General features: G+C 42.9%; 1 protein-coding gene across 2 annotated transcripts in view; it reads right to left on the bottom strand.

Moving 5' to 3' along the window:
* LOC112258519 (integrin alpha-3) overlaps nt 1–13,011 on the bottom strand; it is a 33,393-nt gene extending 20,382 nt beyond the window's left edge. The window contains exon 1 of one of the 2 annotated variants that reach the window (XM_024432938.2): nt 12,549–13,011. In XM_024432938.2, coding sequence (XP_024288706.1) covers nt 12,549–12,748 — 200 coding nt within the window. In that variant the 5' untranslated portion in view covers nt 12,749–13,011. The remainder of the gene's footprint in view (nt 1–12,548) is intronic. The other variant, XM_024432939.2, reaches the window with a different exon arrangement.
* Nucleotides 13,012–13,612: the final 601 nt, after the last annotated feature.

Below are 13,612 nucleotides of genomic sequence, written 5' to 3'. Positions count from 1 at the left end.
GAAGGGAGTGTGTAAACATTTTGACTGCTGTGGAAGTCTGGAATAAAACGTGGCATGCCAAATACAACCTTTGAACTCCCCACCTGGGTTTCGTAATAAGGGGCGGGGTGTCTCTCACGTTCAGTTATGTCATGTTGGAAAGAAAGCTCGGGAGGACTCGCCAGATCCAATTTCCCCTTAAATTTAGGAACCGACAAACTGGAGGACTCGGGAGCCTCTCTGTAAAGGGAGAATGTCAAGAATCTTTTTATTTAACCATTATTTTTAAAAGACCCCTGAGGTTAGAAATCCCTTTTTGTAAAGGCAACCTGGAATATTTACCCCGACAGTAGACATATTGCCTACTAGTCAAGCAACATCAGCCAACTGTATGACTTACTATCTCCCGTTCTCTCTGTTGCGGTTGATACAGTGAACGTGACCACCGAGGCCATGAAAAAGGAGCCTTTGAAACAGGGAGAACGTGAAGAATCTTTACTCCCACAGCAGACAGTCAAACAAGGTCAGACATTTCAATGAGTTATGTCCCTTTCTGTCTGTTCTGGTTGATACAGCAAAACCGACCACGAAAGGTCTGCTTCCTATAACACTCAGAGCCGGAGCCCTGTCCATCCTCTTGAGTTACTATTATACCTCCCAAATGGTACCCTATTCCCTATATATAGTGCACTACTTTTGACCAGGGTGCAGTTTGGGCCGGAAGCCTAACTTGACAGGTGCTTCCTGTTGGAGTGACGTTTCGAATCTCTCCAGTTCCCCCACAGAGCATTAAACGGGCACTTCACTTTTTACCCCCATATTGGAAGGTAGACACTGGTATGGTGCTGGAAATAATAAATGTGAATTTTAAAAACAGGTGAACTGTCCCTTTAACATGCATCTGCCTCTCATTAGCACCTGACACAGCGATGTTACAAACAGCCCACCTCAACCCGACTCAGCCTGGCCAAAGCAGGTTCAAGTGTAGTACCACACCAATTGGGATCATTAGCCCGTTAATTGATGTCAACACTGTCAGCCGTTTTAAATGTTCGTTGCTGTAATTACTATGTTATACTTTAGAGAAATGATCTGGTACCTTAAAACACAAGACAAATATGGGTAGGATTCAACAGCATGCAAGTATGGATTTGGTTTTGTCTCAAATGTATAGATAAGCATGAGCAAAAGAGTTGTCAAATCGCTCCACATTGAGACCAACCAATTAAGTGAAACGGAGAATAGGTCTGCTGACGCTAGCATTAGTAATAGCACCCATTGAAAAGGAAGTCGTTGAAGGACAAGTATTTCAATCACCCAATCGTAATCAGGCTACAGGGAACCCTTTCATTCTGTGAGTAAATCACTCCCATTCACATCCCCTGGGGTCAAGGACCCAAGGGATTTCCTCCTCTGCACTTCCTGACATGACAGCACTGGTGACATAAGCATAATGGTATGTCCCTGACTTAAACCACCACAACTTTAACCTGGACATCATTTTAGATGGCAAAAGTTTAAAAAAAAAATGGTATTGGTCTATGCGTTCATTTTTTTATGTCTTTGAATCTAGTGATGATAATTCTTATAATCCTATATGTATAAAACATGTCCTTAAAGAAATATTAGAGATTTGTAGGTTACACTGACTTGAGAAATCTGTCATTTGAGTCCAACTGGTCCTAACACAAATTTATACAGGCAAGAATATTTGACATTCAGTAGTCCATTGGCGATAGACTTGTGGGAGAGCAGTGACATTGTTAAACAAAAAACACAGCAGTCTACCAGCCTACGCACAGGATGTATAAGCTACTTCCCAGTCCTGAATTAAAACAGACCGTATTCCGTCAGCCAAATTCACTCTGCCAATTTTACAGCAGATTATTGGAGGGATGGACCACAACACATGTACTTTTCATCTGGGTCAGACGGTGCAGTTAATTGATATGGCGTGGGGGTTTACGTATGGATTTCCATTAAAAGCTCATTCAATTAGGTGGAATAAAGGCGAGGAGAGAGAGAGAGAGAGAGAGGCTCAGCTGCCATAATGTGTTTAAGGTTCTCAAAGACCCTCCATTGACCTGCATGTCAACTCTTATCCAGTTCAGATGAGGGTCTCAATGGTCACTGAATTAGAAAGCTTTATCACGACTGAAGTACAGATGAAGCAGGCTTAAGTACAGTTCAGTATCAGTACAAGGGAGTTGAACTTCAAGACACGAAGCGCTAAGACAATTGGTGCACTTACGGTATATGCTATACAACGGGTAGGTGTAATCCTGAATGCTGATTGGTTAAAACCGCATTCCAGCCAGTGTCTATTCCACAAGTTACCACCGGCTAAACCTATTATGTTAAAATGTCTATTTACTCTGTTCCACCTGACTGCGCAATCCACTGTCTCAACAGCCCAGCCAAGCAATTTATAAACTCGATCTCCACTATGAAAAGCATCTAGACATTATTTCACATTTCTTTTAGACTTTGTCTGTCTCTCCAACATTTGCAACATTGTTTCAATATTCAAATTCTTTCTCCAGCTGTCCCATAGTAATGAACATGTCATGAGTCGGGACGAGAGACAGAGGCAGGCAGTGTTTCTCAGCCAGTAGAAATCATGAGTCAGCTAGCATAATTTTTATGGATATATACAAAGAAATGTAAATTGAAAAAAGGTCAAACGAACCAAAGTGCAGCTATTTCACAGTCTTTCTTCCAGCTGCAGTTTGAAGTGATTGTGTTAGCTGTGTTGTTGGCTAGCTCCTCTGAACAACAGTGTCCTGACGAGAGAGCACATTTTCTATGCCAGGCGAAATCGCGTCTCATTAGCTCATTGTTATGGATGTATCCAAATAAATGTCAACAGAAAGCAGCATTTGCATTTAAGTGTTACTTTGGTGTTAGTCTGGCAGCTTTTTGACGTGACTGTAAATTAGCCGTAGTTGGCTAGCTAGCAAGCAAGGGATACAAACGTTACCAGCCAGTATGGCAATGGAACATTTAGAATGAAAGACTGGGTCGCATCCATAGATACAGAACAAAAAGACTGAACAACTGGGTTGCGTCTCTAGCAACCGAACCGATATAACGAACGACCAGCCGGCTTGGATAGCAACCCTAGATTTGTGTCAGCACTATATCTTGTGGAAGGATTAAATAGTATGAATAAATTAATCAAAATCAAGTTAATGAAAATATGTCAATCATTATTTGAATATGTTGGTAACCTGTTCTATAAAAGTGATAATGCCCTCGAAGCCGGTGTTTAGGGGATATATTGGCACGGTTTTCCAGCCCTTGACTTCGTCTCGGGCCTATGAACACCCGTGCCAGTATATCCTTCAAACACCGACTTTGAGTGCATTATCACTTAAATATCAAACTACAATATACAAAAAATTCATTCCACAGCTATAACAGCTGTTTATCATTTTAGTTAAGTGTATAAAAAAAAAAATGTTTTACATAAAAACAGGTAGAAATGTATTAATAAATAATATATATACATATAAACAAAAAACAGGTTAACACCATGTGCTAATGAATACAACACATATTTCGCAACCATTCCTTATCTTTCATTAAAACAGGTGGTAAACCTCTGTAGCAAATGGAGGGTTTTAGGAAACAAAAACAATGTTGCCTTACTGTCGTTAGTACTGTACCTCTTTCAACCAAATGTTTTGCTGGGATACAAAAGCTGACGCAATAGCTGCTGTAGCCTCTTTCTATTGAATGGTTTGAACCAGTTAAGTTCATCATCTCTTTACAGGGATAGAGATGTTGGAGCAGCTGGATCTGAGCCAAGCACAGTATTACCCTTTGCCCTGATGGTTCCCTGTTGCATCATGAGTTATTCTAAACACATTATTAATGCCTCGACACATTCATCTGAGGGTTGATTTGACTGCTCGAATTCCTACAGTACTAATACCGCTAATACTGTAACCCTCTTGTAAGACAAGACTTGTTGTGTGTCACTTGACTTGAATCCAACACGGATCTGAGACCGGCTTGTCAGTCGTCAGAACTGATCTTCTCTAATTAGAGCTGCATTCCAGTCGGAGCCTGTGTGGGGGACGACACTATCGATCAGCCTATTGATTCAGAGAACCAACTAGCTCCTGGAGCTGTCTGACAGATCTCCTAATGAGGAAATCTCGCTGAGTACTCCCAGCCATTCCACTTATTTGATGAAATCCATTACTAGCACACCTGATCTAATCCACAACTAATCACCAAGCCTTTCATCAGTTGAATCAGGTGTGCTAGGTGGTCTGGAATACATCAAATACATGGAGCGGCTGAGGGTACTCAAACAGAGATTTGGGAAATAGTTTGTGCATGAAGTATAACACTTCTTCAGTCCCTTGGGCCTACAGATGATATGACAATTGATAACACGGACAGGACACACACACACACACACACACACACACATTTGAACACAAATATATACAAACGATGAAGTGTAGGGGTATAACTGTAATTTCCCTGTACAGTAAGTGACCTTTGTAAGATAAATAATTGGGTTACCAATGTATTGCCTCAGTTCTCTCTATTAAGAACTACTTGGCAGACCCCGGCTTTTCTAGACCGGTCAAATTGAAAGCAAGCCTTGCTTCTCAGTGCACTCACGATTTCATTCCCATCTACTGCAGTAAGATCCAGATTTCTGTGCTTTATACAAGCTTCTCCAGGCTGTGTTGTGCCTTGTCTCTGAGGACATACCGTGCACATCCCCAACAAAACCCTCTGAACCCCACCCAACCTCCCCAAATCACCCACATCAAACCCATAGGGCTATGCAACAGCAGCTCTACGAAGAAATAACCCGCAAGTGCTGCCTCAGAACCATTGTGTTGCCAAAAGTCGAACTCAGATCTGTGTTTTGGCCGGGGTTACACAAAGCAACCAGACCAGGAAACTGGTTTTCCAGACCAGGAAACTGGACAGTAGTTTTTCTCGGTGAGGTCATATGGTCAGGAAAAACCTCCTGGCCCAAACAATAATAGCCCGGCCCCCCCCAGGCCATGTGTTCTCATGTCTTTTCTGCAGACACTGAACAGCCTTTTCCTAGGGGACCATACAACAGGAACCCAGTCAAGACTCTTCCTCCTTCCCGGACCAGCAACCAGGAAGCCTTCAGACAGACCCATCCATCCAGGCCACATAATACCATCATAACCCCCAGCCACAGTCACACAATACAGGGAGGACACCATTAAGGCTAGGGTCATTTTCCTGACAACATGACCTGACCAGGACAGACTCTTGCCCTTAGATGGCCTATCACATGAAGAGCTGCACATTTTCCGTTCCCCATATCTCGTCTCAATATCATAAGACACTTCTCTTTAAAGGGCTACTCGACTACGGTCATTTTGTTACGTCGTGTATGAAACCACCTTCCAGGTGTCTTCCACAGATGGCGTGGGCAACTACACAAGAATGTGTGGAGGGGACAAGACCTAAACGACAAAAACGGCTCATCACATCTGGTTAACAATAAGGATGTTGCTGCTATGAACTCGTGAAAGACTCTGAGAGGCAGAGGTATCAACTAAAATGACCGAATGAGAGCAATAAAATAAATCACTGACAAGTTCAACCTAAGATGAATACCGGCATAAATGCAACATTTTGAGGGGGGTGCGTGTTAGGGACATGAGCTAACATCATATTCTACGAAATCATAATGAATTGCGTACGGCCCGGCCCGTGCATTGTGTTTACTGGTTCAGCCCGACACCATAATTCATGTTAATATGGCTGAGATGTTTTTCCAAATGACTTAACTTGGCACAGTCTCATCACCCACTGAGGCTTTGCTGAAGACAACCCACAACTGAAGAAACACATCAAACAAATAGTGGGTTGACTTACTTCACAATTTTTCAACTTCATATTTATAATCTCCAGCTACAACATGTGTGAAAATGGCTGGTTTCTATGTTTGTGGGGGGATATAAGTGTTTCCAATGACATCCTCTGTGTGCATCGTGATTTTAACCAATTATGAGTAAAGCATTGCCAACTAATTGTCTACTAACTGGTTGATGAAGTCCTTGGAAACACAAATCGTCCTCTCTCTTTTTTTTTACTACAAAACATAGAAACGTGGCATTTCCACATATGTTGATATTGGGGTGGTGCTGGAGATGATGAACATGAAGTTGAAACATTTTGAAAATGTCCCTTTTAACAAAGCTCCTACTTGACTGAAAACTATCCACAGCCCTCCTTTTATGAATAATTTTGAGGAAGATACGTGCATGCGGCCTATAATTAAATAGTTTGCCCACATTTTGAGACATGCTTTGTGTCTGTGTCAAATGGGAGATTCTAAGTCAAATGGTCAGGATTGTGTGGGTAGTGTTCACATATACACAGGCCTACAGTATACTATACAGAGTGGTTACGTAGTTGTGCACTGCTTTACAGTTTAGTTAAGTCATCGTAACAAGACATTACACACATAAAACACACATACAGATAGACACAATAAAAGATACAGAGTCCTACATGTGATTCTACCTCGATTCAAGCGCACAACAAAATCCTGCGGATGATGTTAGGTAAAACTACCTGCCCTTTTCCATTATGTTTGACCTCATATTGGACGTACTACACAGAGATAGAGATGTTCAATCTTGGGACTCACCACATTTTCCCTACAGCGCTGATGTTGGGCCTTTCAATCAAAACAGGATTGTGTTATGCCCAGCATCAGATCCCATTGTAATAAAAAGAAAACAGCCTATATGTAAGACCTGCAGGCCTGTTGCATGACATGCCCCTATTGTGTAATCCGTGGCATGCCATCCGCCCTGAGGGAGGGAGGGGCTGGCATTATGAGCCAACCACCAGGCCTGTTAGGGCTACAGCAGAACAGCCTTAGCTAAGCATCTCCTCCTGCCACTATTACTGCAACCAGCCAGAGGACAAAGTGGAGGATTGCTAAAGCCAAGACCAGGCATCTTCCCAGGGGAATTATACAAGAGGCAATTGTCTGAGTGCTGGGAGCAATTTGGATATGCATTTGAACAGTAACAGTGTCTGCATTTTAAGTAAATGTGCTTATTTGTGTGACTCAGTAGGCTCATGTTGTGGGCAAGTCTGTGTAGGGTTTTCTAAATGTGTGAAATAAAGTAAGTATGCAAGTGAGTAAAAGAGAGAGTGTGTGTGTGTGTGTGTGTGTGTGTGTGTGTGTGTGTGTGTGTGTGTGTGTGTGTGTGTGTGTGTGTGTGTGTGTGTGTGTGTGTGTGTGTGTGTGTGTGTGTGTGTGTGTGTGTGTGTGTGTGTGTGTGTGTATATATGTGTGTATGCGTGCACAGGTGTGGCACTCTCACTTCAACTCTCTCCTTGACCACACTCTGGCCACTCAAACACTGGTCAAATAAATCAAGGTACGTTTAACATGTAGTGATGTCACTACAAGGGCATCCGGTTTGTACCAGCCCATTGATTCCACAGAAACAGCAAAGAAATTGACATAAAAAAATACATGACACATCGCTTTGTCCACTCTCAGGTCTCAGCGGAACTTTGTGGGCCATTAAAGGTGATTGGTGGCTTGTGGAGGACGGGGGACAAACTCCCAGGAAGCCTATAATTACTCGTCCTTAACCAGGTTGAAGATGACAAGGTTAAGACACTGTAATAATTCCATGTGGCTGCCTTAGAAAACAAACAAATTCATTTTCGCAAACAGTTATGGGATATTACAATTCCGTTCTCTTAACCTTTGTCATCTTCCACCTAGGTCCTTAAGAGAGCTGCTCTCCAACTCTGGAGGGACTCTCCAATTAAATGCCCAGCTAAATCAGAGCTGGAAGGACTGGGAGAGCTGGTTAATGGGTCGGAGGGAAGAAATACAATTCAATACTGGACTATTGGATGATGAGGTGACACACTTGGGGAGTAGCTGCCCATGACCAGGATAGGGCATAGCCCACTATGTGTGTAACGGAGATGGTCCGGTGGAATAAGATCACGTGATTCGTGACCTTGCCTGTGGCTGAGGCCTGAAGACATCCAGGCTTTAGCTCAGCAGGCTAACAGAGTCTTGTGGTGCCACTCCGTTATATTTGGCTGAAAGCCTCTTTGATAAGATGGCACCGAAGCGGATGGCTGACGTTTTACATGCTCCTAACCAACTGTGCTATTTTGTTAGTTTTTTTCTTTGTAATTTTTCTTTTTTAAACAAATTTTGTACATAATGTTGCTGCTACCGTCTCTTATGACTGAAAATAACTTCTGGACATCAGAACAGCGATTACTTACCACGAACTGGAAGAAGCTTTCTCCTTTAACGAGTCCGACGAGAAGGATATACTGCTTTCTTGGGAACAAGCCCAAATCCCCGTAATTTGGGTGAAGAAAAGATGGAGGATTAGAGGGCGCAGATCGGGCTGCCTTCTGAGAATCCAGAGGCAAGCGAGTAAACTCCCACTGTCATCCGTTCTACTGGCAATCATTGGAAAATAAAATTGATGACCTACGATTATCCTACCAACGGGACAATAAAAACTGTCATATCTTGTGTTTTACCTAGTCGTGGCTGAAGGACAACACAAATAATATTGAGCTGGTGGGATTTTCCATGCATCGGCAGAACAGAGAAAAATCTGGTAAGGTTGGTAAGATGAGGGGTGGGTGTGTGTCTTTTTGTCAATAACGGCTGGTGTCGCGATACCTAATATTAAAGAAGTCTCAAGGTATTGCTCGCCTGAGGTAGAGTACCTTATGATAAGCTGTAGACCACACTATCTACCAAGAGAGTTCTCATCTAAATTATTTGTAGCTGTCTATTTACCACCACCGATGCTGGCACTAAGACCACACTCAACTATCTCTATAAGGCCATAAGCAAACAAGAAAATGCTCATCCAGAAGCGGCGCTCCTAGTGGCCAGGGACTCTAATGCAGGCAAACTTAAATCAGTTTTACCAAATTTTTACCAGCATGTCACATGTGCAACCAGAGGAAAAAAACTCTAGACCACCTTTACTCCACACACAGACATGCATACAAAGCTCTCCCCCACCCTCCATTTGGCAAATCTGACCATAATTCTATCCTCCTGATTCCAAGCAAAAACTAAAGCAGGAAGTACCAGTGACTTGCTCAATACAGAAGTGGTCAGATGACACGGATGCTAAGCTACAGGACTGTTTTGATAGCACAGACTGGAATATGTTCCGGGATTCATCCAATGGCATTGAAGAGCATACCACCTCAGTCATAACGTTGTCCCCACAGTGACCGGACGTACATATCCCAACCAGAAGTCATAGATTACTGGCAACATCCTCATCGAGCTAAAAGCTAGAGCTGCCGCTTCAAGGAGCAGGACACTAATCTGGACTCTTATAAGAAATCCTGTTATGCCAACCATCAAACAAGCAAAGCGTCAATACAGGATTAAGATTGAATCCTACTTACCGGCTCTGACGCTTGTTGGATGGGGCATGGCTTGAAAACTATTACGGACTGCAAAGGGAAACCCAGACGCGAGTTGCCCAGTGATGCAAGCCTGCCAGCTAAACGCCTTTTAGGCTTGCATCGAGGCAAGCAACACTGAAGCATGCACGAGAGCATTAGCTGTTCTGGATGACTGTGTGATAACGCTCTCGGTAGCCAATGTGAGCAAGACCTTTAAACAGGTCAACAATCACAAATCTGCAGGGCCAGACGGATTACCATGATGTGATCTCAAAGCATGTGCAGAAAGAAGTGTCTTCACTGATATTTTCAACCTCTCCCTGACCGAGTCTGTAATACCTACATGTTTCAAGCAAACCACCATAGTCCCCATGCCCAAAGAAGCGAAGGTAACCTGCCTAAATGATTACCGCCCTGTAGCACTCACGTTGGAAGCCATGCTGTGCTTTGAAAGGCTGGTAATGGCTCACATCCACAGCATCCTCCCGGATACCCTAGACTCACTCCAATTCGCATACCGCCCCAACAGATCCACAGATGACACAATCTCAATCGCACTCCACACTGCCCTTTCCCACGTGGACAAAAGGAACACCTATGTGAGAATGCTGTTCATTGACTACAGCTCAGCATTCAACATCATATGGCCCACGAAGCTCATCACTAAGCTAAGGACCCTGGGACTAAACACCTCCCTCTGCAACTGGATCCTGGAATTCCCGACGGGCCGCCCCCAGGTGGTAAGGGTAGGCATCAACACGTCTGTCACGCTGATCCTCAACATGAGGGCCCGTCAGGGGTATGTACTTAGTCTCCTACTGTACTCCCTGTTCACCCATGACTGCGTGGCCAAACACGACTCCAACACCATCATTGAGTTTGCTAACGACACAAAGTGGTTGGCCTGATCACCGACAACGATGAGACGGCCTATAGGGAGGAGGTCAAAGAACTGGCAGCGTGGTGCCAGGACAACAACCTGTCCCTCAATGTGAGCAAGACAAAGGAGCTGATCGTGGACTACAGGAAAAGGCCCATTAACATCGACAGGGTTGTAGTGGAGTGGGTCGAGAGTTTCAAGTTCCTTGATGTCCATATCACCAATGAATTATCATGGTCCAAACACACCAAGAAGAGGGCACACACAAAACGTTTCCCTCCTCAGGAGACTGAAAAGATGTGGCATGGGTCCCCAGATTTCCTCAAAAAGTTATACAGCTGCACCATCGAGAGTTTCCTGACCAGTTACATCACCGCCGGGTATGGAAACTGCTCGGCATCTGACCATAAGGGTCTACAGAGGGTAGGGCGTGCGGCCCAGTACATCACTGGGGTCTAGCTTCCTGCCATCCAGGACCTATATAATAGGCAGTGTCAGAGGAAAGCCCATAAAAGTGTCAGAGACTCCAATCACACAAGTCATAGACTGTTTTCTCTGCTACCGCACGGCAAGCGGTACCGGACCAAAAGGCTCCTTAACAGCTTCTACCCCCAAGCCAAACAATTCATCAAATAGCCACCGGACTATTTACACCCCCTTCATTTGTTTTCTACACTGCTGCTACTCACTGTCAATTATTTATACATAGTCACTTTACCCCTACCTACATGTACAAATTACCTCAACTAACCTGTATCCCCACACACTGACTCGGTACCGGTACCCCCTGTATGTAGCCTTGTTATTGTTATGTTATTGTGTTACTTTTTTATTGTTTTACTTTAGTTTATTTGGTAAATATTTTCTTAACTCTTCTTGAACTGCACTGTTGGTTAAGGGATTGTAAGTAAGCATTTCACGGTAAGGTCTACACTTGTTGTATTCGGCGCATGTGAACAAATAAAGTTCGATTTGATTTGGATTTGATGTTCTTCTAGGTCAGAGAACGCATTCCGATGTTCAGCTTTTGCCCACCAAAGAAAAAGTCTGTGTTTTTATTGGGAAGCTCTAATCATTTCCCTCCGGGGACATAAAGACGCAAAAGGTTTAATGAAACGTTTTGTGGTTCCATTCGGGGCATTTAAGACAGGTGGCACCCAAAGGAGATGTATATCAAATACCCTCAATAAAACATCAAAAAATATATCTTAGTTACAAATGTTTGTTCTCTGTGTACTTTTATCAGTTTGCATGGCCCCCAGCTACACTATCACCAAGCCTGACCAATACTGGCAAACATTTGTTGTTCCTTGCTCAAGACAAGTACCATCATGAATGGTCACCCACCTCCATGAGCTGGTTGAGCCTAGCCTACTCTGTCAGACTGTGAGTCATGATTATTGTGTAGTTGAGACATGGAGATTAATCATTTACTGAACAGAATGAACCTTATCCACACCTTTGCATGGGGATAAACTATATCCCCAGCACCATGTTTTTACTGTTCCTGTTGCATGTGCATGCTTAGGCCTGTGTGTGCAAATGTGTTTATGATGGTACCATGGTTTATGTTATAAATTGCATGAATGTACAAACCTCAAAATGTTTGTAGCCTGGTAAAACTCCAGTAGACATTTGCGATCCTAATGTGACATTTAGCCTGCATTATAAGAGTTTTCCAGAGCTAGACAGATTGAAGTGTTTGTTGCTGAACTTAAATCACGGAGAAGCGACTTGGACAGTAACTTACAGGCAGCTCAGTGGCAAGTACATGTATGTGTTTCATATTACAGTACACCTACTAGAATATATAGTATCAAATAAAGTACTATGTAACAACACAGTACAATGGCATAAAATGTACAGTATTATACTGTAAGAAATGTAAATTCTACCGTAATCACAGTATTTTACTGTAATCACAAGGAATATGTGCAAGCAGGGTGGCTGCTAGGTAAAGTGTTTACACAGCATAATGTATGGTACTGTTTTCTGTGGGCTGGAATTACAGTACCATTCAAAATAAAGCAATTATTTTCCCACAATGCACCATAATTTACAGTGTGCTACTTTTACTGTTGATAATACCCAAAATCATCTATAATTTACAGTTTTCCTTTACAGTACTGAAAGGTAGTTTGACATCCACAGATGCAAAGCCATATTATTTCCCTTTATCTTGCCTGTGCACATTCTAGAATAGCAAGATTGATCAAATCTAACATTTGACAACACTTACAGGTATCTTTTCTCTCCCACCATCTGTTTGTGAAGTGCCACCGAGAACCCAAAGAGACTTCCCGGGGTCTTTCCTTCCTTGACAACAGGGAACCGCACATCCAGGTTGAACCCCTGAAGAATATGTACTGTGCACAACAGGACAAGCAACAGGAGATAGTAGGTATTCGTAGAAAACCGGAGTAGTTGAAAGATTGCCATGTGGAATTCCTTATTATATTTTCTTCTCTAACATCCGTTGTTCAAATGCAGACTTTGTTGTATTTTTTTAATGACTTTCGAATCTTTCTCTCAAGTCAAATAACCGTGCGCACTGAGCAGCCCTCAACGAACTCTACCCTACCTCCCTCTCTCTCTCCGCTCCGTTCCCTTTCCCTTCTGTCGTCAAATACATACAACCACATACGGCCGATTGAACCTCAAACGTGCTCACTGTACAGTGCTCTCATTAGTCATTCTTCCGGGGTGTAGTGCGGTCATCATAAATGAAATCATTGGGAGGTTGTACCGAGATTAAATTGAGCGCGCGCAGGCACCTTGTCTGCACGACAGCTCAGCCTGGTCTCATACACTAGACATTACAAAGTAAATTTAAATCCGGACACTCAAATAATTATAATATGTTACGTTTGGTATTGTTACATAAGACATAACACATCATTCACAACACATCATACATTTAGCATATTGTACGAATTGCAACATCGTAAAATATCATACATAATGGAGGATGGACATCCACAAATGAATACACACCCTACGAAACGTAATGTATCATATTAATTGGAGTGTCTCAGGTTTACATGTACTGTGTTACGGTACAGGTTGGACAGCTCCAGACTACCAATAGAGCAATTGCAATTATGCATTGTGAGAATCCTTGCCAGACAGCATAGAGTGGCCTATTCTCTAGTCTAGACAGTGTATCTCCAAGTAGTGTGGGAGTTTAGAATATGATATGTAAATGTGTCTATAGTGCCCCAAGGAGAAAGTGGTGATTGGAATAATCATGGATGGTAGACAAATTGCAAAATAAAAAAGTAAACATGCGCTTTAACCTTAACC

This window comes from Oncorhynchus tshawytscha, linkage group LG09 (genome assembly GCF_018296145.1).
Source record: "Oncorhynchus tshawytscha isolate Ot180627B linkage group LG09, Otsh_v2.0, whole genome shotgun sequence".
Classification (NCBI taxonomy): Eukaryota; Metazoa; Chordata; class Actinopteri; order Salmoniformes; family Salmonidae; genus Oncorhynchus; species Oncorhynchus tshawytscha.
The sequence above is the reverse complement of the archived record's forward strand: the minus strand, read 5'-3'. Positions and strand labels throughout refer to the sequence as shown.